Source organism: Pyxicephalus adspersus, chromosome 5, assembly GCF_032062135.1.
Source record: "Pyxicephalus adspersus chromosome 5, UCB_Pads_2.0, whole genome shotgun sequence".
Classification (NCBI taxonomy): Eukaryota; Metazoa; Chordata; class Amphibia; order Anura; family Pyxicephalidae; genus Pyxicephalus; species Pyxicephalus adspersus.
In genome coordinates this window covers 110,108,917-110,135,903 of record NC_092862.1, presented here as the reverse complement: position 1 = coordinate 110,135,903, position 26,987 = coordinate 110,108,917, and the positions used below count along the sequence as shown (strand labels likewise).

General features: G+C 37.8%; 1 protein-coding gene across 2 annotated transcripts; it reads left to right on the top strand.

The window, feature by feature from the left end:
• The first annotated feature begins 858 nt into the window (after positions 1-858).
• Positions 859-26,908, top strand: RAB5A (RAB5A, member RAS oncogene family). 2 transcript variants are annotated; one of them, XM_072412424.1, is made up of 6 exons: positions 859-947; positions 15,238-15,498; positions 20,606-20,757; positions 22,902-23,024; positions 24,624-24,717; positions 25,771-26,908. In XM_072412424.1, exons 2-6 carry the CDS (start codon positions 15,333-15,335, stop codon positions 25,884-25,886), a joined length of 651 nt encoding a protein of 216 aa, XP_072268525.1. In that variant the 5' UTR covers positions 859-947; positions 15,238-15,332; the 3' UTR covers positions 25,887-26,908. The 2 variants fall into 2 exon arrangements, with proteins under 2 accessions (XP_072268525.1, XP_072268524.1); XM_072412423.1 differs by having other exon boundaries at positions 881-1,025.
• Positions 26,909-26,987: the final 79 nt, after the last annotated feature.

The following is a 26,987-nucleotide window of genomic DNA, read 5'->3' as shown; positions in this document are numbered from 1 at the left end:
GAAAGGAGGGAAAAGAAAGGAAAGGAAGGGAAAAGAAAGAAAATAAAAGGAAGGGAAAGGAAATAAATGAAAGGAAAGGGAAAGAAAAGAAAAGAAAGGAGGGAAAAGAAAGGAAAGGAAGGGAAAAGAAAGAAAATAAAAGGAAGGGAAAGGAAAAGAAAGGAAGGGTAAAGAAAGAAATTATTGTACAGGAGCAGCCCACAGGCATGTGATGCAGGTATCCCAGGAGGCTACAGGTTTCCTCTTTACCACTGGAAGGGAAAAGTAAAAGAATGGGGAAGGAATGGAAGGAAAGGTAAAAAGAGGGGAAGGAAAAGTAAAGGAAAAGAAAGGAAAGAAAGATAAAGAAAAAAAAGGAAGGGAAAAGAAAGGAAATAAAAGGAAGGGAAGAAAAAAGGAAGGAAAAGAAAGGAACAGGAAAGGAAGGAAGGAAGGAAGGAAAAGAAAAGGAAAAAATGGAAAGGAAGGGAAATAAAAAACAGGGAAGGGAAAATAAAGAAAGGAAAAGGAAGGGAAGGCAAAAGAAATAAAAGGTAGGGAAGGGAAAAGAAAGGAAGGGAAGGAAATGGAAATTTTAATGAATGGTAAAAATGCGATGACAGCTCCGCCTTATTCCTCAAAGCCCTTTGTAATTAGCAGGCGGGGCACCGCTGTGCCGCCTTTATCAATACTTTGTTATAAAAGTTTCTCATCTCAGACAGGTAAAATGAATGTAATAATTTATTGTATAGCCCCCAGAAGATATAGCAGTGCCCGGCACTGGCAGCCCCCACCACCCTGACCACCTTCCCATTTCCATACACGTAGCAGCCCTCCAAACAGAAGCGAACTATGTACATGCAGCAAGTTTGTCCCAGCGGCTTCCCGTCTGTGTGGTGACGTCACCGAGGTCATGTGATCGGGCCAGACCGGAGCAATCGGGCAGCCCAGGAAGCTGGCGGAGCAGGGTGAGCCAGGACAGGAAGCCGATCACCTGATATGAATGTGACTGGCCGGCGCCCGTGACTGTGTGCCCCGTGTGTCCGGTAATAGCAGGGAGCCGGGGCTGCGCTGTGTGAGGTGGGGGGAAGGGAGGGGACAGCCGCTGCTGACATGGAGGTGCGTGTGTTGTTATTTACATGGCGCCAAGCGGACCTCTAGTCCACCACCGGAGCCCGGGGTGCTCAGGAGACAAATGTCACCCTGTGTGTCTGCTGAGATCACTACAATCCCGGGAAGGCCGGGGCCCTGGAGACTGAGGCTGTGCTATGAGGCCTCAGGCAGCAGCTCCACCTCTGTATACATTGCATGGTGTCAGCCAGCTTTGTCCTCATCCAGAGGGGGATTGTGATCAGGGAACTACAGACACACAGACGTCCATGTCTGATATGAATAGATGTGTTTATTATCAGGGTGAGATCACCTGAAAACCTTCCAGGAGTGTCTGTGATCTCCACAGCTGGGCCAGCACCCCTTACTTTCCACTAACCTCCAGCTGGATTTAGGAGATGACACAAAAGTTGGGTCACAGTTGAGGGTCACCACCCGCCTACATCTTCTTACCATGCAGGTTACAAAATAACATTCTGGGTAGAACACTCTATGCATTCTGTTTACCTGTAAAAACTCCCATTGTGCTGACATTAAAAGCCCCAAGACTTCTGTTGGCTGGCAGATCTGATGTCAACAGACCTGGAATTGTGAGACTCCATATTCTCCTTCACTCCAACCCCTAGCAACTACTTCTTAGATTATGTATGGAGGGGTAGAGGAGCTAGGCCAGCATAGACAGCCAATAGCCACACCCAGAAATAGAGGGAGAGGGGCTGATTGCAAAATTGTCCCTTCCATGAAAGCACATTCAAAGCAACAATGGGAAAAGACTGCACGCACACAAATGTTTTTTGTGTGTTTTATCGGTCTCTTTATTATCACCATGATGGGCAGTGAGCCCCAATTTCTTAAAGGGCGGCACCGTGCTGTATTGCGACACTTGCAGGGGATGCCATTGTCTCAGGACAGATTAATAGGAAGGAGATACAGAATGTAGCCGGGGATTGGAGATGTCTGGAAGTTGGATGGATGATGCTGATCCCTCTGTTGTAACATTCAATGTTAGGACTTGCAGCCCTCCAGATAGAAAAGTATTTAGAGATCTCTTTGTAGGGTTTTTTGTTTATTCGCTTAGATTGCTGATTTCTGTAGTGGTTGTAGAGGCTGTACTGGGTTTATAGCTGACCTATACTGGTATTCAGGTTCTTGTTGTATATAGGGCTAGATGGATTCGGAGTACAACTTACCTAATACATCACAGTGTTTAACCCAGACATTTTTTTTAAGCCGGGTGGGAAGAATTTGTAGGTGTATGGCAGCCCCTGCATTGTGACCTATCCCTTCAGTAACCACCCAAACACAGCTGTGTGGTTACTGAAAAGTGCCGGGTGGTGAACCCGGCTAAAAGAGTCTAGGGAGAACACTGCATCACTCCCACTACAAGCCATTCTCTCCTGGGCATCCCAACACTGCAGATTTTGGGTGAAGCCTTGGCATCATCTCATGCATGGTATCAGACCTGTACTATAGCGGGTGGGATCAGTGGGGGAATCCTGGAAATTACATTCCGGTCTTCACGGAACCCCTGCAATATTTACTATATCCCCAGCTCACAGTACATTAGCGTGTTAGTGGGAAGAAAGCTTCTTACATTGCTGGCCAGTGGGAAGAATGTCACCGTTACAGATAGCCAGGAAGATCATTGGTGTCGCTTAAACTGACTTCAGAATCACAAAATGCTCATTGCTCCAGGAACCCCCAGCAACCTCTGGGGGAATCTTAGGGTCCCACTGTTTGTCAAATACTGCTCTATAGGGATACAATACAATGCAACCCGGGCACCTGTGTGTATATACGCAGATGGCTGTAGACTTAATCAAAAATTTGCTAGTAGGTACTGCTAATATTTAGTTTATATAGGGAAGTGGTTGTAACAAGAGATACAATTGATTACACTTTGAATTAGTAAAATGCAATTAAAAAAAGCAAAACTAACCAGTTGTGCTGATCAGATAAGATCAGAGAGCCTGATGTTGTGTGTAACAGAGGATCCGCCATGATAAATCCGTGTGTCAATAGCCTTTCACTTTTGGTAATACATCTGCTTATATTTTACACACCCAGTGGTGCCTAGTACTTGGTTTAATTTTCATGAAAATGTAACAAAGTGTCAGTTGATCAAACTGATCAAAGAAACCTGAGTGTGCATTATTTAACAGATAGAAACTGTATGTGGTAGGTTGTATTGATCTGGTTTGGTCTTTTTGTAGATAAAAGTTAGTTGAAAGCAGTTTGAAATATATAAATAATGTCTTTAAAGAGGGTACAAGGATACTGATAAAAAAAATAAACTGCCAGAGGTTTTAACTATTCCCTTACACTATCCAGAACTTTAAAAGCGCACTTAGGTTCTAAATATACTTTACTTTTTCAGTACCATGGACAAAAAATACAGCTCGTGTACTTTCATGGCAGTAATTTTATAACTGTACCCGGAGTGTGCACATAAAATAGTTACATATTGTAAATGGGTAGCATGAGCAGTTTGTCCCAAAGCTTGTTACAAATAAAGACAAATGCAGATTTGGGTACATTGAGACACTACACCTGGTAAATGACTCACAATGGGTCATTTATTAGGCTGTCATTTATAGAGTTTTTATGAAATACACATACGAAAGATTGACGTAGAAAAGCAGCTGAAACATCGCCAAAGAATGTAAACCTTAGAGGAATGGGTTAGAAACGAGCTCTGTATGTCGGTAAGATTGTATATAGGCATTGTGGAGAATTTAATCTTCAGACTTTACAACTAGGAAACTGAAGTCACAGCTCTTCTATTTACCTCTTGTGCTAGCAGCATTTTAATGTCAAGAATCGCCATTTGGTTTCACCAAAACATTCCCTAGTAGAGAATTATTACTGCCAATCAAACACATGGGCCTGGAAGAATATCCAGCAGGGAATGTTTCAGTAAATGACCAGTTTTGTTTCTTTAGAAATAGACCTCCAGTGGTCTCTTGTGATCTATAAGGGGTGATGGGTTGTTTAAAAAATAAGCCTTACTTCTTGTTAGGGGCATGCAAAAGCTTTAATGGTCGGGGCACAGGTCTAATTTAATGTAAATATCCTATAAATTCTGTTACAGGCCATGGAATGTGCTTGTTCTCTCAATATCAGTAATGTTTGACGTACAGTGTGATAAGTGTGTGTTGTAATGCACCATGAGACTTGTTCTTTGGCATTCTATTGATCTTTGTTCTTTCTTGTGCATTCTATTATTCACCTTGTTGGGGACGTATAAAGTGTAGACATTTGAGGGAGGATTTACACACTTAGTATGCCTTTACATGGCTTTTACTTTCATTATCAACAGTTGAGTTGCAATTTTCATCATCGGGCCCCATAACATGCTAGGACTCAACCCAGATTTTTTTTTTAAGCTGGGTGGCAAGAAATTTTAGGTGAGTGGCAGCCCCTGTATTGTGACCCAACTCTTCAGTCACCACCCAAAAACGGCCATGTGGACACTGAAAAGCGCTGGGTGGTGCGCCCAGGTAATAGGGCCTGGGGAGAACACTGCATGCATCCAAAAATTGACAATACACGTCACATCCTAGCTCAAACATGAACAGTAGCTACTCTGTATGCATGCAGGGAGGTGTGAATAGGTTTAAAAAAATAATTTGTTTCCAAAACCAGTTTTATAAATATAGCAGGTTACATTCAGTCGCTGTGTTATGGTAGCTGGGCAACTGCTTTATAAGTTAATGCTTTTTTTTTTTTTTTTTTTTAGTTGCAAATTTTCTTTAGATCTCTTGGGTTGCATGAAGAGCTGTTGTCTTTTCTTCATGTTTACATTTGAAACAAAGCTGGAAAGAGATTTATTTGCTTTTTCTGAAGCAACTGGTAACATTTTCCACATAGTGTATATTTACCTCACCAGTTCTTTGTGTTTCAGAAAGGTTCTTACAGTTTAACTATATGGAGGCAATGAGGAAATTAATGGGTACCTCCATTGAGCAGTTAAGGGAATATTTCTTTGTTTTGTGTACAAACCAGTTAATTTTGTTCATCAAGGTGTATGGAGCACTAAGACTACGAATATGTGAAAAAGAGTTACGCTACATACGCATGTCAGATGATTCTCGTCCGATAATCGCCTCCGGGCTGATATTGGACAAGTATCTGACGTGTACAGATTCTCCGTTGTCCGCATGAATTAACAAACAATTGTAATGAAAGTGAGGGGGAGAGAGCGATGAGGGGTGTCGCTTTGTCGTTCTCCCCTTCCCCTCTCCATAGAACAGAACAGTGCTGTATGCGCAGAGCTTGTTCATGCATCATGCAGTCTTTTGTCCTTGGAAAGGATCGTGAAAGATCCTTTAGAACAACAAAAATCTAACGTGTATACCCAGCTCTAGGCCCCGCCTGACCAAATGGATTGTTTACGCACCAATTTTCATGGTTTTAGTAAATTGAAGGCAGTTTTACGTTGGCAGTGTTTGCACCATTATATTTTATTTGCTGGTTTTACAGTTGGCAACAGCCATTGGTTGTCTCTAAATGTAAACCTGTCAAGACAAAGGTAATTGATAACTATAAACAAATTTTATTCAACATTGCACAGAACTCCAACATTTGCACTGTTGTAATGGTTTATGTACCTAATGCATACTTTCTCTCAACATTCGTAACATGAGGGAACCCTTGGATTAAGTTTCCAGTCTTGGGGAACCCCTTCAATAATTACTATACCCACCAATCACAGTACATTAGCCTGGGGGGGGGCAGTAGGAAGAATGCCTCTTACATTGCCAGCCACTGGGAAGAATGTCAGCCCTACGGATAGCCAAAGAGATCAGTGGTGTCATGGTTTGGTTTCTTTTGAAAAGTCAGTTAACTATAGTTTTGGTAAAATTATTTTTCTTTGAAAAACTGATAATATTTTATGTATACACACCTAACATTACTGGTTCTACGTGGTGAGATAAGGACAATCATAACACCATATAGATCTACTAGGGCACTGCAGCTCTTGTACATCATTCCTACCACGCATATGTATATCTTTCAATATTAAAAATAGATGCCAATAATAGGTGGTAAAGCAGTTTAAAAAAAAAAAAAACATTTTGGGCAGTATTCACCTCGTGCATCATCAAATGTATTTATTTTTTTGTGTTCAGTTCTATTACTAACCCCTTACCTGTGCATGTTGCCACTGAGAATATCTTTGTCAGTATCAAAAAGCACATATTTCAGATATAATATTTAAAAAAAAAAAAAAAAACAGGATTTGTAAAACTTACAGAACCTGCTTGTTTTACAGGCGACCCAGTGTTTTTATTACCACTTGTTGTAGATAAAATGTATTGTGTCAAATGCATTTACCAATAAAAGACCTGCAGGCTCCAGTGTTCTGCTTCACTGAAGTTGGCAAATATCACAATGTCTTTTGTGAGCTAGGAAAGACAATAGAGAAATCATTGTAATTACTGGTACTGCTGTGGAATTGTAGAGCTGTTACAGAATTGAATTTTTGTGGGGGGAGGCATGTGCAGTAATATTACAGAATTTTATAGAAAGCATGTAGCCAGTGATTATTATATGCGTGATTTTCTAGTTATGATTTTGGCGTGATTTTCTAGTTATGATTCGGATGGTTTGTCTGAATTAGATTTTCTTGATCCTTTTAACATGGAGGAACTCTTGAACTAACTTTCATGTCTTCAGGAAACCTGTGCTATAATTACTATATCCACAGCTCACAGTATATTAATGTGGTGGTCAGTGGGAAGAATTCCCATTACATTGCTGGCCAGTGAGAAGAATGTCACCCTTACAGATACACAAAAAGGTCATTGGTATCAGGTAAACTGACCTAAGAGACACAGAATGCTCAAGGAACCACTAGTAACCTCTGGAGGAACTGTAGAGTTCTATGGAATCCTGGTTGAGAAATACTTCCCTAGATACTTCTCAGCCTGGAGATTTTTTAGGCACAGTGACTGGCTAATTACTTCAGTTTATTTTTGCATATCTTGTAAGCTTGCCTTTTATACATATATGCTTCATATATCTGTTCTTGCACATTTAGTAAGTGTCATCATTCAAATTCCTAAGGCCTATAGCAATGATATTTTTGGTTTCAACGTTTATTGAAAATTTTTGTAAAACATAGAAATATTAACAAATCCGATCGAGAACAATAGACATAGAAAGCAAAAATAAAGCATTTATCTGCCTTACAGAGTATACATAGAACGTATTAATTAAGCAATGATACTTTTGAATTTAATGTAGCCATTGTGTTGATCATACACAGTGCATAGGCTTGGCCTTTGGTATAGGGATTAAATGGATTGTTTAGGCAGGGCCTCACATTACATACCTAATTTTAGGTCTGGGAGAGAAATCTAAAGGAGGTTATACAATGCAATGGTAAATTGTATGACTAGCTCAAAATTGAAGGTGTATTGAAAGTATATTTAAACAGACCCTGTTGGCATTTGGAGTTTCTAATCACAGTTTATCATAATTTATGATATAAACACAAAGGAGATAACTGCAACTACTGATTATATTGTACATTCACCGTTACTTGTTTTGAGCACATGGCTTTTAAAGGTCTACATGTCAAAAACCCACCCTGACAAGTGTTCTGTGCTTCCTGAATTATTTATTCCTTCTCCTGTTAACATGCCATTATGCTTTAAGTCATTTATAAATATTAATACTTTCCATGATTTTTTTTCTAAGAAAGCTCTCTGGAGAGAAGGGTGAAAAGAAGGACAGGTTTTGCAGTACTACAGTTGCCTGTGTTCAGTCAGAAGGGCTGTTGGCATCCGTAAAATACCTTCTGTTCTAGAATCAACTTTTGTTAGTTCTGCCATAGCTTTAAATAACTAGATTGTGAAAATTTCACTGATATGAATATTCATGTACTTTTTTTAGGTAGGAAATCATTATGCAATGCTATTCGATATTCTCAGCCCAACCACATATTGGCTTTGCCAACATAATATCCCTCTAAGGGAATCATAGGGGTGTCATGCAATGGTTTTACACTTTTGAATCTAGAACATAGGAGGGAGGTGTTCTGTTGTTCACAGGGGGTATAGCTTCTAACACAAGAGTGCACACAGTAACATATGAATTCATAAGATCATCAGTTATTATTTTTGCATTTATCAAATAGATACAACAAAGCACTTGCAATGGTGAAATTAAAAAGACATAAGAGAGTTCATTATTAAGGTTGATTTACACTTTTAAGGTTTTTTTTTTTTTTTTTTTTTTCCTTTTTTCATCTATTGGGCGGAGGAAATGTTGTACCTTAGCCTCTTGCTAACTGCATTTTTTTAGTATGTTTGTAGTGTACTTAGAGGTTGTCTTTTCATCAGTTAGCAAGGGATCATGTTAGTTTACTTGCTCCAGTTTCCTACTCTTCTTTATTTTTTTTTTTTAATGTATTTTTATCACAGCCCCTCTACATTGATGCTAGCTTTCCAGATTGTAGTTATGTGCTGCAGCCATCATCATCCATACCTAAGTGTTCTGTATCCAGGCCTTGCTGGACTGCATGATGCAAGGATAGCATGGGAATGATATTTGGGCTCTGGGTTCCATGTAAGGAGCTTTCTGGACCCAGTTGTAAAAACAAGCTAGCTACAGTGCATTTTCTGGGTTCTAACCCATTGGCATTATCTCAGCACTTCTCATGTCTGAAGAATTAATCTGTAATTAGACCATGGTGAGTATTGGGAACTACCTTTGTTCCTAGGTCACTTGGTACCTTCAGTTTTCCCATTTACTTCCAGTTTTCAGTGGAATGGTTGGGACTGAGTGCTGTCATCATCCTCTGGGCAGACTGTCACACGCAGGCACTGTATACTTTCTGTGATACAACATGAAGAAGCTTTTCTTTGCTGCTGCTTCTGTTAAGAACTATATGGAACTCGGATCCTCTGATCATTTCTGCTTCCCACCTACAGTGACATTGGTCACCTCTGGCAGTTTGATCTATGCTACCACTTGTCTGGGTTTGGTGACTGTGTGAGGCCTGGTACCATGAGCCTTGACTACATGGTCACATTATGTCTTATTCTAGACACAAGAAATGGTTCCTTATCAACAGGTGACCCTGTCAGACCCTGGTCTGTGACTGTTTACTCCATGACTTATATGAATCATGCTACCTTGGTGCTGATAATTCTCTCTAGAGCAGGGCGTGTCAAACTCTGGCTTGAGGGCAAAATCTGGCCCCCAATGTCCTTTTTTTGACCCACAAAAGAATCCTAAATATGAACTGCAGCTGGCCTGCCGATGCATTGAAATAGCGCCGCTACTACAATTCCTGGCATCACTCGTGTCTATAGACCAGCGGGCTCTCTGCCTATGCGTGGCCCTGCATTGGACTGTTTTATAGACGCAAATAATGCTGGCAATTTTAGTAGCGGCGCTTTTTCAATGAAGAGGGAGCGGCCATTCATAAGATTTACCCCCGCATTGGCCGCATCTGGCATTTCCAGCTGTACTTTTCCTTGCTGCTCCAAGGCATGGACTTGAATGGTTGAATTTTCATAGAAGAATATTGTTGTTGTTATTATTGTTAGCCTGTGCAAAAAAGGTTATCATTGAAATTTAACTCAGAAGGCAATAAATAGAAAAAGAGGCATAGGATTTTTTTCTTAAATAAAATAAAAAAAATATTTTTTATGCCTCTTTCTCCATGAAAGGTTGTTCAACGTTGAATATGAAGCAAAACCTCTTTGTTTCCATATGAAATAGGTTTATATCTAATGAGAAAGAGAAAAAATTTCCTCTATTTTTTTAATAAATTTCAAGGTTGCCCCGCGACTTTGTCTAATTGTTTAATTTTGGCCCTCTGTGTCTTTGAGTTTGACATCCCTGCTCTAGAGGATGACCGAATTGATGGCAGAGGTGAATTTATTGGGTCAGTTGCATGCTGAGCAGGCTTATCACCAAGTACATGAATCTTCTAATGGAACGATTTATGTTCGGGTAACTTGGTGAGACCTAATTTCTGTATATCCTAGGCTGGTCTATACATAGACTTAGTCCTTACTGGGGAGTTTCTCTCGGGTAACTTTTCCATTTGACACTAAGAGATCTACATGTGGATGTCTCTAGACATGACTCTAGTCATGTCTGTAATAAGTTCTCTGCACAACACAGTGATTCATTGTGATGGTGGAACATTATATTAAACCACATCTTGTCACCACATTGCATATCAATCATACAGTGGTAAAATACATACTTGCATAATTAATCCTTCAGTTTACTAAAACAACTTTGTGTTCCTATTGTACTGCTGTGTTGGTAAAGAATATCTAATGTAGGCAAGTGCAATTACTTTGTTTCCTGGAAGCAGTCCGTATGGGCCGATTTATTTTGTTTATTGTCCAACTACACCACACCTTACCCATTTTACCGATTAAATGCACACCATTGTCTCATTTTGTGCATTAGTTGATATCTTATGTGACTGTATAAAATGTTTTGTAATAAAGGAGATACCAAGGGATATTTCTTGATTTTTTTTATATTCAGTTCCTTGTCTTGTCATGATGAATAGTGTATCTGGTTTTGGCACACTATTTAGATTTTTTGCTGCATGTGCTTTATAATCATATTGTATCGCCAAAAAAACCCATCCACCTCTTCTATACCTATTTTTTAGGTCTGTGCTTTATTTAAATGTCGAACAGGTTTTGTGCATTTGGCTTACAATGTAAAATATTACCATGCTTGTTTTATTAATTTATTGTTATTGTTTTTTCATGACATTGTAAAATAGTTCATTCCACCCAAAATGAAAACAACCCTTTTGAAGCTTCAGTGGGACCGAGCTTATGCTTAGCAGCCATTTTTCCCTCTTGGATGCACAATCTGTGAAAATATTACCAGAGCTTGGATAAGTTTATCAATTAGCTTTTCTTAGCAGCTGGTGGTTTACAATCCCAGCTTTTATTGTCCACTATAACAAAGATATCACATGAAGGCTTCAATTAGAAAATCCCTTTAGCATGCTGATGATTATTGCTGTGTATGTATGTATGTATATGTATATATAGATAAAGATATATATATATACACACACACACATACACTATACTGTTAAAATTATACTACTCTATATTATTCAGATTTGTCATAAATTTAGTTATTCAATGCATGCTGATGCAGAATTTATAGTTCATAGATTCTACAGAATATCCACTCCCTGTGATAATTCAGCTCCATCAAGTCTAAGCTGCTATTAGGGTGGTTGTATTAAGTGAATGTCTTTACAAGGTCCATCGATGACAGTGCCAAACAAAAGCTGCCTCTATGATGGTGGGCACTTTTTATTTGATGTACAGTGCCAGGATCCAGAAACAATTGCATTGGCAATACTTCACCACACTTGGAAACAGGGCTGTTGATGGACCTGGGAAGTTAATTAGTTGTTAGTTCACAAGGTAGGAAAAAATAATAGTTTTGGGTGGGGGAGTGAGGAGGAAGAATGGTGGGAGTGGAACAGTTTTTACCCAAAGATAGGCTTTTTAATTAAATGCATATTTTATTTTTATTGAGTGTATATTTTAGTTTTTATCCTATTCTTTATTTCTTGGTTTCAAAAATTGACATTCTTTCTTTTCTGGGTGTTTTATGTTACACCCAATGCAGAGTTTAGATTACCAATAAAAAGAACTTACATTAACTTGGTACAATACAATATGAGGACAATAATAATAATTATTACTCTTTGAACCTCCTGAATCAGAAATCCAGCTTCACAAGTATCTGTCCTAGCTTTTCTATCTGGAACTTGATGAAAAACTGTTCTGAACTGTAGTTTTGTCCCACTTTCCTTCCAACTGTGCCCTCTGTTAAAGAGCATAGTATATGGCACTCCTGTCTGCAGACACCTGGTATCCCACTGACTGCCTTATAACTGATCTGTGTGATCAGGACTTCAAACATGGCATCTCATCTACTGTCTTCTACAATTACCATTTAGGCAGAGCTGTGTGTTGTAATTTTAGAATGAATGTTTTCAATGTTGAGTTGGTAACATTGCAGTGATGGTCTGGTTCCACTTGACTCCAAGAGCAGGCAAATACAAGAGATGATCCTTAAGTTTTGCATAATATGTTGGCACTATATAAATCCTATTTATTAATATTAATGAAAATATAGATTTATGTAAATTGTAGTTCTTATTCAGCAACTAATATGTTCTATACATAGTACATAGGTAAAATTACATATATATATATATATATATATATATATATATATATATATACACACAGCACATAGAAAAAGATTGTGTGTTTGTGTGTATGTGTATGTGTGTATATATATATATATATATATATATCTTACATGTGCAACGTGACATGTAAGGAATTTGGAGATTAAAGCTACATACACACTTCCAATTATTATCGTTGGAAAACGAACGACGAACGTTCATGCGCGATATATATGAACGATCGTATAGCACCGATCCTGCACATAGAGTTAACGACACGATCGTTCATAGATATTATACACACAATAGATACGATCGTTTGAACGACAGAGGAACTATGTGCACGACAGTAAAGTGAACGGACGTTCGTTCATCACGCATGCTCTGAACATGGACGATCAACGAACGACCGTACACACGAACGATGTTCAACGATCGTCGTCCAATCCGATCCGTCAGTCCGGTCGTTCGTTTCCAGCGACTTTCCTCGTTCGTCGGCGTCGTTGGTTACTTTTTTACCAACGATTTTTTGCCCAATCGATCGTTCGTCGTTCGATTGGAACGATAAAAATTGGAAGTGTGTACGCACCTTAAAGGTGCGTACACACTTCCAATTTTTATCGTTCAAAACGAACGACGAACGATCGATTGGGCAAAAATCGTTCGTAAAAAAAGTAACCAACGACGCCGACGAACGAGGAAAGTCTTTGGAAACGAACGACCGGACCGGCGGATCGGATTGGACGACGATCGTTGAACATCGTTCGTGTATACGATCGTTCGTTGATCGTCCATGGTCTGAGCATGCGTAATGAACGAACGTCCGTTCACTTTCCTGTCGTGCACATAGTTCCTCTATCGCTCAAACGATCATATCTATTGTGTGTACAATATCTACGAACGATCGTGTCGTTATCTCTATGTGCAGGATCGGTGCTATACGATCGTTCGTAGATATCATGCAGGATCGTTCGTCGTTCGTTTTCCAACGATAATAATTGGAAGTGTGTACGTAGCTTAAGGCTTTCACCGCCTCAAGGTTTCTGATAATCTTTATTGCTATATTGCAGACTTGTTATTAGACAGTATATGAACCATATTTATGTATTGAAATATTACTATAATTACTGTTCCCTTCATTTTCAGGACATTGGTAGCTGAGAATGACAACTTAATTTTATCTTTGTGCCTTCAAGCTGTTTTAATAAGTCTCTGATTAAGCCCTGTGGCATAGTTTGTACAAATACTACAGTGATGTATTTTCCCTTCATGTAAAATAATATGCATGGTTTTAATAGGATTAGTGATGTGAAAGCACAACTCTTTTATTGTCTAAGCTAATGTGTTCTGTGTGGGGGCAGCATTGTGTCATCCTGACTATTTCAATGGCATTACTGTTACTGAAAGTTAGATCCTCCTACACCAGCCAGTGAAGCTGCTTTGGCTGCTGGAAAAGTCTGCCCTATAGTGTAACTCAAAGAGGTTGATCATATTGGTTTGTTTTATTTACCCATTCCTTAATTGAAGTGCTAGAAATGTCTGTATGGCTGAAAAATGTGATAAACATTTACTGTGGCAGTTTGTTTTATTTTTTTTACACATTATAGTAGTAAACTTTAATTTTTAAAGCTTGTAGCGGTTAAATTCAATCTCTCTCATAGAATGGAGCCCTAGATAGAAGCAAAATCATGACTGTGATTATACCACCCCCCATTTCACCATCCAAAACCAACAAAAAGTTTTGGCTTGGCATAATGTAGCATTGAGGACAATAAATATTTGGCACAATAAATGAAAATTGCTATCTGAAGGCTTACATTTTCTTAAAAAAAAAAAAAAAAAGTCTGCATCTGATCACTCAATTCTGGAGTAAGTAATTTAGGAGCTAATTTAAAATGCCCCCGTCTCCTGCTAAATGCACCCTTTAGGAGGAAAAGAAACCAAAATAAATTTGATTCTAAAGAAAACAAAATATTAGCAAAGCAATATAGTCAGAAAGCGCCCCCCCCCCCCACACACACACACAAAATAAAGGGTATGTAACAAATCCCTAAACCCTGATAAACCCTGGATTGGTTCTTGGGAGGGGTAATGCACATATCAAAATGTCTTTAGGTATTGATGTCTGTCTGGACCACTGGGCATTCTTAGGCAGGCTTCATTTACATACAGACCACCCTCAGTATTGTCCACTTGTGATGTTTATCTTTTATGGTTGAATCAACTAGAATCCCATGAGTGAAAGGGGTGGGCAGGCCAAGGATAATATGGGACCCACCAGCTCCATTCCAAGATCCAGCTAGATTTTAAACTGCTTCACCCTTAATATAAGCTATTGTGGCAGGAATTTCCACGGCTGCTGACACTAGACTTGGCCTCCACTAGCCACTTCAACTAGGAATAATGGAAATGCTGATGAAAAGCTGAATTTTATGGTGTTAAAAGGTTAAGAATGAGAAAAAAAATTAAGTTGAGAGAAAGAGAAAAATTGGGGGCAAATTGACAAGAAATTCGTTGTTGAAATGTTAACAAGTCACATTAATAGTAGAGGAAGGTCTTTGGTACAAAACAAAATAAAACAGTATAGTGATTCATGATCCATTATCAAGTCCTAGGTATAGGAACCTATCTCCATACAAAACTCCTCTGAAATACTACTTAAATCATTAATGTCTCATTGCCTGACGCATTTTCTCCCAACCGCCTCTTCAGGGGTAGATTGAGACCAAAGTATACTAAAACCTAAATTAGACTATTTTTGGTCCCCAGATTTGAGAAACAATACTGTAAATTTTGTATTTCCTTTTTTTGGTAAATGGAAAATAGGAGGGCTGTGCTGTTAGTGCAGAGGAATAGTAGCCCAACATTTTAATGTAGCCTGTAAAATCTATGTATTCTTCTGTGTGATCTTACTGTTTTTTTCTTTTTATTTACAGATTCCCAAAAGGATCCCTTAAGTAATCCCTCAACGCCTTTTCTTTGTGGACTGTTGTAGACTAATCCATAAGACTTATCTGTCCAAATTTTAAATATGGCTAATCGAGGAGGAGCCACAAGACCTAATGGACCAAATGCCGGAAATAAAATCTGTCAGTTCAAGTTAGTCCTCCTAGGAGAATCTGCAGTTGGCAAATCTAGCCTAGTGTTGCGCTTCGTAAAAGGACAGTTTCATGAATTCCAAGAAAGCACAATTGGAGGTTAGAACACTATTCACTACTGTTAACTGTTTTATACTTTGAGTATTACTATATAAATACAAATTTACAATATCATAAGTATATTTAAAAATTTACATTTCATTTACGAATCATCTTTTTGTCCCCATTGATTTGTGTTGGTCTCCTTGGTAGTCCTCTTCACCAACAGACCTCTAATTACTTTTTTTTTAAAAAAACTGTATTTGTGTGTCTAGCACCTTGGTCTAAAACTATGTCATGTTCATTATTTTATGTTTATTAGTGTTATAGTTATTAGTGTATATATAGCTTGTTATGTTAAAGTTTTACAACTTTCACCTCTTTAGTCCTGTGCCTTCGTAATATGACTTGTAACAGATTTATGTTTATTCTGGTAAGTGTCTCACAATCTGCTACATCAGTGGTCTGTGGTGGTAGAGCTACGTAATGGTCAGACCCCACTGCAGCATTCTCATCCCCCTTTAAATCTGCTTGCTGGATCCATCATTGCATTAAGCTTTACTGCACAGGTGCTCTAACTGTAAAAAGTAGAAGTAGGACTTTGAAAACTGTTGTTAGATTTGCAGCCAGACGACATTGGAATATTTTTGTAAAATAAATTGGGCTTTAGAATGTATTGAAGCCAAAGAACAAAAATGCAGTGGTATGTAGGGAGTTTTCCCCGTGTTTCTGTGGGGAAACTTTCTAAGGAGTTTCTAAGGAGTTTTACATCTACTTAAAATAGGAAAGGGGGGGGGTGTTCTATAATTTATAATTAGGAATTGATGATGGTTAATAACGTGGAGATTTTAGTTCGGTACACATGAAGTGACAAGGTCACTGGATTTCTGGCATCATCTACGGGATTTTTTTTTTCTGTAGAAGGAAAAAAATGTACAAGGTCGGAGAACAAAAAAACTAATGTAGCCACAAGATCTATGGACTGATAAAGTGTAGCCTGTTAAATAATTTTTTTGAGGTTCATCATCAGACAGGGCAGCTCAGTTTGGCCTGCTTTTAAAGTGAAATGAAAGTTGCAAAAGTGTAAAGCAGAGTATCCATGTGCATGTGACGCTAATTACTCTTGCTGCTTTCTTTATTTAAATGCAGGTTAACGCCTTCATTAAAGAGTAATATTAGTCTCACTATTCAGTATGATATTTGAGAGTATATGGTCTTTTTTTCTATTTTTGAGCTTCACATCTGCAGTATTTTTTATCCTAAAAATCTAGTTGCTATATTAGATAACAACATTGACTTCTTCCATGTACTGTTTGATGTGAAATACAGGTCTTTGTTGATGTATATTGGATGGATCCAAATGGTACCAAGTTCTTTTTGTTTTAGGTGTGTTTTATCAGCTGATAGGTTTTGCTATATCATTGTTGCTCCTACCACTCCTATTTTTACAGGGACGAACAAAGCATTTAACTCGCTGCGTTCAAACCTTCCTCACCAGTCACAATATTTTCCACCAGGACGACCAGATCTCCTCTGCACACCTAGCGAGTGTGCTAAGAGGTCTTTTGTCTTTGGTATGACCTTTTAAACAAACCAAAAACCTACTTGTTAGGAAGCAAACACATTACCTAAATGTGCATCTAAGCCAGTCACTGTGACATGACTTGTTAGTGTTTGTGTAATAAACTTAATCTAAGCCTTCCTCATTATATATGACACATATTCAAAGTTTTTAACATTTAAACAGTTGATAAATTGTAGGTAAAATGAAAATAGGCTTTTGATAAGGTTATAAAACATATAGTAGTTACGTAGTATAAAAAAGAAAAAATAATAAAAGAGAATAAACCACCCCTTGGCCATCTTGAAGATCTTCAAAAAAAAAAAAAAAAAAAAACATCATTTTTAATCTGTATTTTTTAATCTGTATGAAAAATTAATGTCAGATTTGTTAATAGTGTATCTGGATTTCACACTTTGAAGGAAACAAACAAAGCACTTTATGATGACTATTTTCTGACGTTTTCCCTTTAATCAAAGTTTTATTTGGCAGTAGTACATTTTTGCTGACTTGGACTCCATGTATCTAAAAATTGCCCTGACACCACAGCCCTGGTCACATGACTGTCCCATACCATTCTCAGTCATCTTATTTCTGCTTACAGTATGTTAGCATTGTGGTGAGTGTAAGAATGTCACCCTTACAGATAGCCAAAAAGATCATTGGTGTCACTTAAACTGACATGAGTGGCAAAAGCAATATCTTTTTAAATGTTGTAGCAAAACTGTAAAAAAAAGTCAGCTTTCAGTAATATCCCCTTGGGCATCAAACACTATACACCAATTGTATCCAGGTAATCTGGTATTTCTTGATGTGGGGATTTTTGCCCATTCTTTATTACGGATCATAGTTAAACTGACCTATTCTTGGGCTATCTTGCATACTTGATTGTATCTACCTATTCAACAAGTATTAGATGTGGAGGTTTCCGTGAAAGCCATAGTATATATGCGTTAACATTTGCACACATGTTCTTTTTATAACAAACTACAGTAATTGTTACTTCACCCTTGTGCTAAAATAGCCAAATCTGTTTTTGGCCAGGGAATCCTAAACCTATGCATGCAACATTATCTGTATACTAACTTGTTTTTCCTTTAGCAGTGATTGTAAAACCAGTTCTGCATGTCTCAGATTAAGTAGCAAATAAAAACCACATTCAGAATCTTGTAAATAGTGTGTAGAATAATTATTGCTTTTATATCCTTTGGTCTGCTGTGTTGCAGCCTATGTTATTAAACAGTATTAAATGGGGATTTATCATGAATAATTTTCTGTTTGATCATCTGTCATTGTAACCCCTCATATAGTCCAGTGCTGTAAAACCTAAAAAGTAACAAGTCACTGATCCAAATGTAAGATAAGGATCTGCTTTTACCTGTAAAAATATATTGGCTCTATTATAAACCTAGAGCACATTGCAGCCGTCAGCCAACATTCAAATCGTAATCAATTAAGTGAATGTGAATAAAAAGAGCCAGACCCTTTAATAGCCGGGGCTCCTTCTTGGATAAGAGACGAGGGCAGCGAGTGTGTGCGTTCCCCTTGCTTATAAAATTTCCTCTTCAATGTTGTTTGCCAAAAAAAAGAAAGAACACAGAATATATGTAGCACACTCCCCTTCCTTACCTTATGGCAGAAAGCAGACCCCCGTCTGTCCCCAACAGTGACAAGAGCTATCATTTGGGCAGAGGGCCACATCCCCACAACATGGCTTTAGTGTTGTAGGGATCTGCGGGCAGGGACCTCATGGGAATGTGGAATCCCACTTTAATTGGTGGAAATGTCTCCCTCCTCACCCTGGGAAAAAGTAAAGGGGTACATAGTACCCCATACGCGTTAGGTTCAATAACTGGCCAACACAAGAGAGAAAATGTGTTTATTGCTCTGCTCCTTTTATTGTGTAGAAGCAATCCTGCAAGGGGTTAGCTGAGGACAGCAGCTCTTGTGTAATTCGCTGAACAAATGTAAACAATGAAGATATAAATTGCAATTGCTGCAAACATTTTTAGCTGCAATAGCAACAATAATGATGAGATTCTTTCCGGTCACATCCCAAAGGTTCCTTATTGGATTGGGATCAGCTGACTGTGAAGGTATAGTGTGAGTATAGTGAGCTCATTTTCATGCTCAATCTGTTACATTTAAATGATGCTCAGTTGGTTCTGAGGAGCCAAAAGTGAACCAAGAAAATATCTCCTACACCATAACACCACCAGCAGCCTGAATTGCAGTAAGATGGCAGTTGTCATATTCTGACCCTACCATTCAAATGTTGCAGCAGAACTTGAGACCCATCATACCAGGCAACATTTTGCTCAATTGTGTTGAGTCTGTGTGAATTGTACCTTCAGGTGCCTGTTCTTATCTATCAGGAGTGGCACAGTGTGTGGTTTCCGGTTGCTGTAGTCCATCTGCTTCAAGTTTCGCCATGTTTTGTGTTTAGAGATGCTCTTCCATTTAAACAAGTGGCTACTTGAGTTACTGTTGCCTTTCTATCCATTCAAACTAGTCTGGTCATTCATTTTCCTTACAACCTCTGGCTTTAACAATGCATTTTCATCCAGAGAACTGCTGCTTGCTGAATAATTCCCTATAAAATGTAACATTGAAAATATGCATTTAGAAAAAATTTACTGAAATGTATATATCTGATTATAAACCGATCTGAAAGTAAACAATTGTACCTACGTTTACCTGAATAAAAAAAAAACAGGAAAATACTTTCACTTGAGTAAAAACCTTGGGTGGATAATGTGTCTGTTACTGCTAATATTGAAAAAAAAAAAAATTGATGGTTTATACTTGAGTATACATAGTAAAAAAAAAAAAAATTCCTATGCACATTTTTAACTGTAAATACATTACTGTGTTTCCCTGAAAATAAACCCTAACATGCTAATCATGCAAGGGTGAAATATAAGCCCTCCCCCGAAAGTAAGCCCTATCAGTTTCTTCCGAGAGTGTGGTCACGTGGTAGGCAGAGGGATACCAAGAGGAAGGCGAGAGCAGGAGATTTTCAAAGCACTGGAACAAGGGGTCAAGAAACCGCAGGGTTAATTATCCTACCCTGGTGTGACACTACAACTTTTATAGGAGGTTGGTGGAATCTCTTTCCAAAGGGCCCTTGCTAGTATTTCAATCATTAGCAGCCATGCATATTTATTGATTGATTTTTTTTTTATTTAGATTTATATTGGTTACTGTTTGTGGTCAACAAAGCTTTAGAAGTTTTGTTTCTTTATCTGCTTGTTAGTCTATTTTCTTTTTCTTGTTATGTTGCACTTGTTTCCTTATGAAGCTGTGTTTTATTTTTTTCATTAATCATTTTTGTCCATTCTTTTTCATGACTTCTTGTATATAATGTAACAGATTTTTGTACATGCATAAATTTAGATTTTTTTGTACATCCCCTGAAAATAAGCCCTAATGTGATTTTCAGAGGTAAAATTAATATAAGACCATGTCTTATTTTTGGGGAAGCACGGTAGATACTATAAAAAACAGATTTATGCATTTGATGAAAGCCTTTGTTTAGGCTATTTTTTTATTATAATTTCTGTGTAAAATTTAATAAGGCCATGTTTCTTTCTTCCCATTCGATAGCGGCATTTCTTACTCAGACTGTCTGCCTTGATGATACAACAGTAAAGTTTGAAATCTGGGACACAGCTGGCCAAGAACGATATCACAGCCTAGCTCCAATGTACTACAGAGGAGCTCAAGCTGCAATAGTTGTATATGACATCACAAATGAGGTACGTGAGCTTATCATTGAACTTTCATATTTGGAATAATTTGCCACTTATATGTGTATGATAAAAAATAATAGTAAAAAAAAAGTCAATTGGTATACCATAAATAAAGTTATGAAATAACAAGCACAATGCCAATAACAAAAAACATTTTTGGACTAACCTACTAATGTTTTCTTGCATATGTGAAGCCAAATCTATATACAAAAGAGAATGACTTTGCATACACAGGGCAATCAGGATCACACACATACGAAATTGCAGACCCATCTAAAAGCCCTTTTAAAATACTGTCACTTTTGGTTGCTTTGGAATGCTGCAAAACAAGGTTTATTCTATGCTCTGTTAAAATATTTGCCAGTATTTGGTGAAAATAATTCATACATTTACCAGTATTTGCGTGGCAACATCCACAGTTTGTTAATAGCGTTGTTTTTGTCACGTATGACCTTCCATATCCTAAGAGGACTGCAGTTAGAGTGGATCTTGGTTGTTAATATTCTTTCCTCAAGTATCCAAGGTCTGCATAATTAGGATATGACAGTCAAAAAACTGTATGTAAAGTTACCTCAGTGAAAAGGTGCTGACAACTTTCTTTTCAACCTAAGTGACTGGTAAAGTCTCTTGTGTCAAAGCTATGGGTCAGTGAGCACTTGTTTTCTAGCATAGTACAGGTATGTCACGTGTGTTCATGGATGGGCATGAATGACATTGCAGCACTGTGAGGGCTACAGATTATACTGCTGTCATATGCAGTAATCTTGCACAATATGTAAAACTACTACTGGGAGGCCCAAGCTCTGCTTCACTTTAAGTGTACACATTTTCTGTCAGGTTTAGTGCTAAGATATTCACCACCTGTTTCCTTTGTAAATCTGATGGGTGTTTGAGACTCCTTGTCCGGACTAGTGAAATCTTTTGAGGTAAACTCCTTGAAATATTGTGTCAAAAACAACCAAATGCTGCCATACTACGATATGATAGGTTCAGAGCAGCTTAATCATACCAATGTCTGTAGCGCAAAACACATTTGATGTCTCATTTAAAGGTTACAAACTCGCATTAAGGTGCCAATAAAGTCTGACTTGTTTAGAATTTGGAAATGTTTCCAAGGTTTACCATGTTCAAACAAAGGAGCACCATTACATCTGCTCAGTTAGCTTTGGTTAGTGAGAAGAGGGTAGAATTGTGTTGGGGAAACCCTTTTCTGTTTATATCTAAACACTGTCCTAGAGGCAAATTCAGCCTATGCCATGTTCTGAACACATAATACAAAGGGACCTCTCTGTTTTCAAGTAGTACTATTATCTAAACATATAAAAATGCCTATATACATAATTGTGTGTGTCTTGATTCCAGTCTGTGTCTCATTTAGGATTTTTAGAACTAAAAGGGTGAACTAATCGTATCAACTCTCATTTCAATTTAGTATAATTTCAGTAAGCTGTTATCTGTCGTAGTGTAATTTACACCTGCATTTACTTTGCCTTCCTATATTAAGCGCAATTATAGACAAATATCTATTTGAAACACATAAAATACATAGGATGAGTTTTACCTTTCAGACAGATTTGTATTTCTGTCCATTCATTCCTGAGATTTGCACAACTATGTCACACTTCACAGCTAGGTGTTCTGAGAGGGAACTGTAAAGTATAACATTGTGTTTGACTGTAAAGCATACATAGGGTGCACATGGTTGTCTTATTAAAAACACCCAAATATATATTATTTGTGTTCTTTTGGTGTATATCTCTACATAATAAAGGTTGTAATTCCCTTTTAATGTCAGCTTGAGCTGTGACTTTATTCCTCAACAAAGTCAGAGTGAATGCACAAGTGATGCATCCTAAACCTAAAGTCTCCTAAATAGAAAGTACTCTAGCACGGTCTCCTAATTATGAGGGTTACGGTTGATATCTCTAATCATTTTTGAGGTAAGACCCATCAGAGTTTCTAGCGTATATTGCAAGTGGCATAGTAATGGCCATTGAATATACTAACAAGAGAGTTGACTTGTGTGGAGGCTGTGTGTGGATTAATAGCAGGGTTTATTTTATTCACCTTTTGACTATAAATCACTTTATTTAAACCCTGCTGCCATACACAATCATATAACCTGGAATTTGAAATTAAATATGTTTCAGGAATCATTTGCAAGAGCGAAGAACTGGGTGAAAGAGCTTCAGAGACAAGCCAGTCCCAATATTGTGATAGCTTTGTCTGGTAACAAAGCCGATCTTGCTTCCAAGCGTGCTGTGGACTTTCAGGTAAGCTTTGCCTTTACTGTATAATTCATATTTAAAATCCATTTTATACCACTCACCTAGCTAATAATACCTTTACCATTTCTGCAATAGAATGTCTTTTGAAAAGATAAGTAATTGCAGTGTTTATGTCTCGGGATACATCTACATGTAATACAAAGCTGTGATTATAAAGTATAATTACTATTTCTGTCAATCCTATCTTGTTCATGCCTAGCGTTCCTTTTTATTTCAGACCGTTATAGTTGATTTTACTGCTTTTTTATTGTGGTAAACCTGCGTGGATAGATCCTTGATGCTTTTATGGTGTTTGTGATTTTATCTGATGTCATTATGTACACAATAATGTTTTAGTTCAGTAGATTGTGTTACAGCCCATTATCTTAAATAACATTGCAAGCAGGCTTTATCACTCGGGAATGTAAACTGACTTTATGCCAAGGACTGGTTCCACTCCAGGCATAGTGACTGTTTACGTCAGGGACTTTGGGCCATATTCTCTGTCTGTACAGATCCCTTGATGAGAAAAGGGTTATTAGCAAAGAGAAAAGACAACTTTTTTGATCCAAGTACTTGTGTGCCTCCTATAAGCAAATAGATTGATAAAGTTATTTCTTGAAGCGTTGGTCAAGTGGAGTCCAGCTACTTTTTTCTTGGGAAGCAGAGCATTTATTAGGGGTACAGAAGTAAAGTGTTCAAAATGTCCTTAAATAGAATAAAATGGAACCTGGTGATCAATCAGATTGTTCTCTTTTATTCCCTTATTACTTTTTCCTGGCTTTTTATTCATGGGCCACAAATATTTTTAACTGAGGATCTCCACGTTTTGAAGTTCCTTTAGGTGTGTGTGTGTGTGTGAATATACATAAATATTTATTTTTATTATCCCATTAGTATACAGTCTTCTCCCCAGACCCTTTTAGCTAGCTTCACCACCCAGCACTTTTCAGTAACCACCCAGCTGTTTTTTAGTAGTTAATGAAGAGTTGGGTCACAATACAGGGGCCGCCAGCCACCTACAATGTATTCCCACCCAGCTGAAAAACATCTTTGGGTTGAACACTACAATATAAAGCAAAACACTATCTCAAAGATGTCCCTGTGTCTAAAACCTACATGTAGCAGTATTTTTTTGTTTGTAGCAAACAAGGCTTGTATCTCTACTGCAGCTTGGCCCATGTAGACTGTCAAAACAGAGCTTGTACATATACACACTGAATGTTGGACCCATTGGCAGTAGAAGTGCACCCATTTAATGTATACAGACGTATAGTTAAATTATGCCTGCCAAACACAGGCATTTGTATGAATGCTTTTGGGCTTCATTTCAGAACTGTTTGGAGGCTGCCTCTCTAGTGTCAAAATCACCTTTTACACTGGTCTCATTATCTTGTAGGTACATGTGCTGGGCAATACTGTTCATCTGCGTAAGACAATAGTTGCTTTCAGATTGGAATAAATTTAGGAAATGGCAAGGACGCTGGCATGAAATCGGCTTTACAGTTTTTATTGGTGATGCAAAATCTGTGAATGTACTGAGACTACGTCTCAGTCCTACTATTGAATAGTCAGTGATGAAGCTTTAAATATAATATTTTACAGGAGGCTCAAGCTTATGCAGATGATAACAGCTTGTTGTTTATGGAGACTTCAGCCAAGACATCTGCAAACGTGAATGAAATATTTATGGCAATAGGTAAGTAAGGGGAACTGTCCCCAACAGAAACACAGATCACAATTTAAACACATACCGCTAAGGTCCCTTTCTTTAGGTGAATTTGGCCTTCTGTAGATTATAATGGTCATTGGTCATCTTGGTTGCTTTGGGTCTGGATGTACCTACAGGCACCAGCAGAATTCTTTTCAAGACATATTTGCTTTTCTTGCTTTGTCATTGATTAGATATGGTCAAAAGCTGACGTTAATAATTTTCCTTCCCTGTTTCCTCCCTTCTCCTTTTCGCAACTTGCCCTAACATTTTTCTTTTTACTTCTTTACATTTTGAGTCTTGCCGTTCAAATGCTCCTTTTAAAAAATAATTAAGGTTGTCTAGGTGGATGTGTTTTGTACCCAAAAACGTGCAATGTATCTTACTTTGTGTATATCTAAAATAACACATTGTTGCAGTCTGATTACAATTGAATAATTGGCCAGAAAAATAAACTTTCCATTTTCAATACACATCCTATTTTAGAGCCATTTAGAGCTTTGTTCTCTTAAAAAAGCAGGCAGGTCATAGCTCTTGGAAGGCGTCAGCTGGGGGCTGTACATAACTTTCTGAAAACATCATATTACCCTGCCTCAACATGTATCTCAGGTACGCTCAGCCCATGCAAACAATGGAATGGCATTTGAAAGACCAAAAAGTATGAAAATACAATTATGAGTGGATGTCAGCCTGGAGGAGTGGGTGATCCTAGGCAGACTGCAGTTGCATGCTAACTGTCTTGGATGACACCTACATGTGATGGTGAGCCTCCGTAATTAAATTGTAAAATCTAGTCAATAAAAGGGGCAGGCCAGAGGTAGTCAGGCTGGTGAAGAAATGACAAGATGATGCTGGATGCCTTTCATCCAGTAAACAAAGGGGGTTCTGAGTTTTTGCAACCTAAAATGAAAACTAAGCAGTTTCACTACAAAAGAGGAGTTTGTATAGCTGTATAGGACTGAAAGTAAGAATGGAATCCAGCTTTAATATATTTACACTTAATCTACTGTACTCCAATTTTTTTTCTCTTTATTGTCACAGCTAAAAAGCTTCCCAAAACGGAACCACAGACAAGCGGAGGCAACACGGCCAGAGGAAGAGGAGTAGACCTTACCGAAACTGCACAGCCTAGCAAAAGTCAATGCTGTAGTAACTAAGCCTTCATGTACTTTTAAACTGTATTGATATTCTTCTGCTTCCTAATTGTTAAAATAACAATTGAGTGTTTAACCCTTTTTCAGCCTCGGTGCCGACCCTCCAGCGCAGTGTGCTGCAAGTCCCCTTGGTATTAATGACATTAACATGGCCCAGCGAGTCTTTGAACATACAGAGACTTGCAGTGTGGTCTCACTCCTAATACTGAGTTCTTTAAGTGCTGAATCTGGTTTTTAACATGCATGCATTAATTTTCAAAAGCAGTCTTTGTGTAGTAAATACACTCTTGATATTGAAAAATGAAATTAAAGACAAAAAATACCGTCGCCCAATGTCGGACCTTGGAAATAACTAAAATAACTTATCTGTGATGAATTGCAGATTTGTCTGATTAGTAAACTGGTAATTTATTAACCCACAAAGAAACCTTTTAAATATTTTGTTCTAAATAAATGATTTTTATTAAAAGGTAATGGTATAAAATGGTTTCAGCTTCCTCACAGTATTCATCGAGATTCACTTCCTCTATAAGTAAAGTGTACATTCCGCTTCTTAATGTATAACAATCAGCCACTAATTGTTCTGCTTCTTACATAGAAAAATAGTAAACATAAACTGTTTGCTTCCACCATTGTTTTCTCAGTAGATCTTTTTGGGGGACAGACTTGTTTTATTTTAAAAGCAACTCCTTAAAATCATGTTTGAATCCTGTGAGCTTTATTATTCAAAGTGATTCGAGATGTAATTTTTTTTTTTTTCTTCATGGAACACAGAACACTCTTGTATCCGTTAATTCTGCTTTTATGGGGTTTATTTTTGTCTTTGCCCAGTACAAATACAATGTTCTAACAATTATGTGTACTCCATTTAGTTCTCTTAAAATTGGATGGTAAAATTGTATTGTAAATAGGGTACTGGATTGTAGTCCTCATTTATGTTTAATATGTTCTGTTACTTGTAAGATTTGGTTAAAATTGTACAGTTACTAAAATGATGAAATAAAAAAGCTAATGGTTTTCCTCTACCTTTCTTTTCTTTCTTTCATTATATTAAACCGGTTAGCAGACATAATAAAGGATGACAATTATGCATAATGCACACTG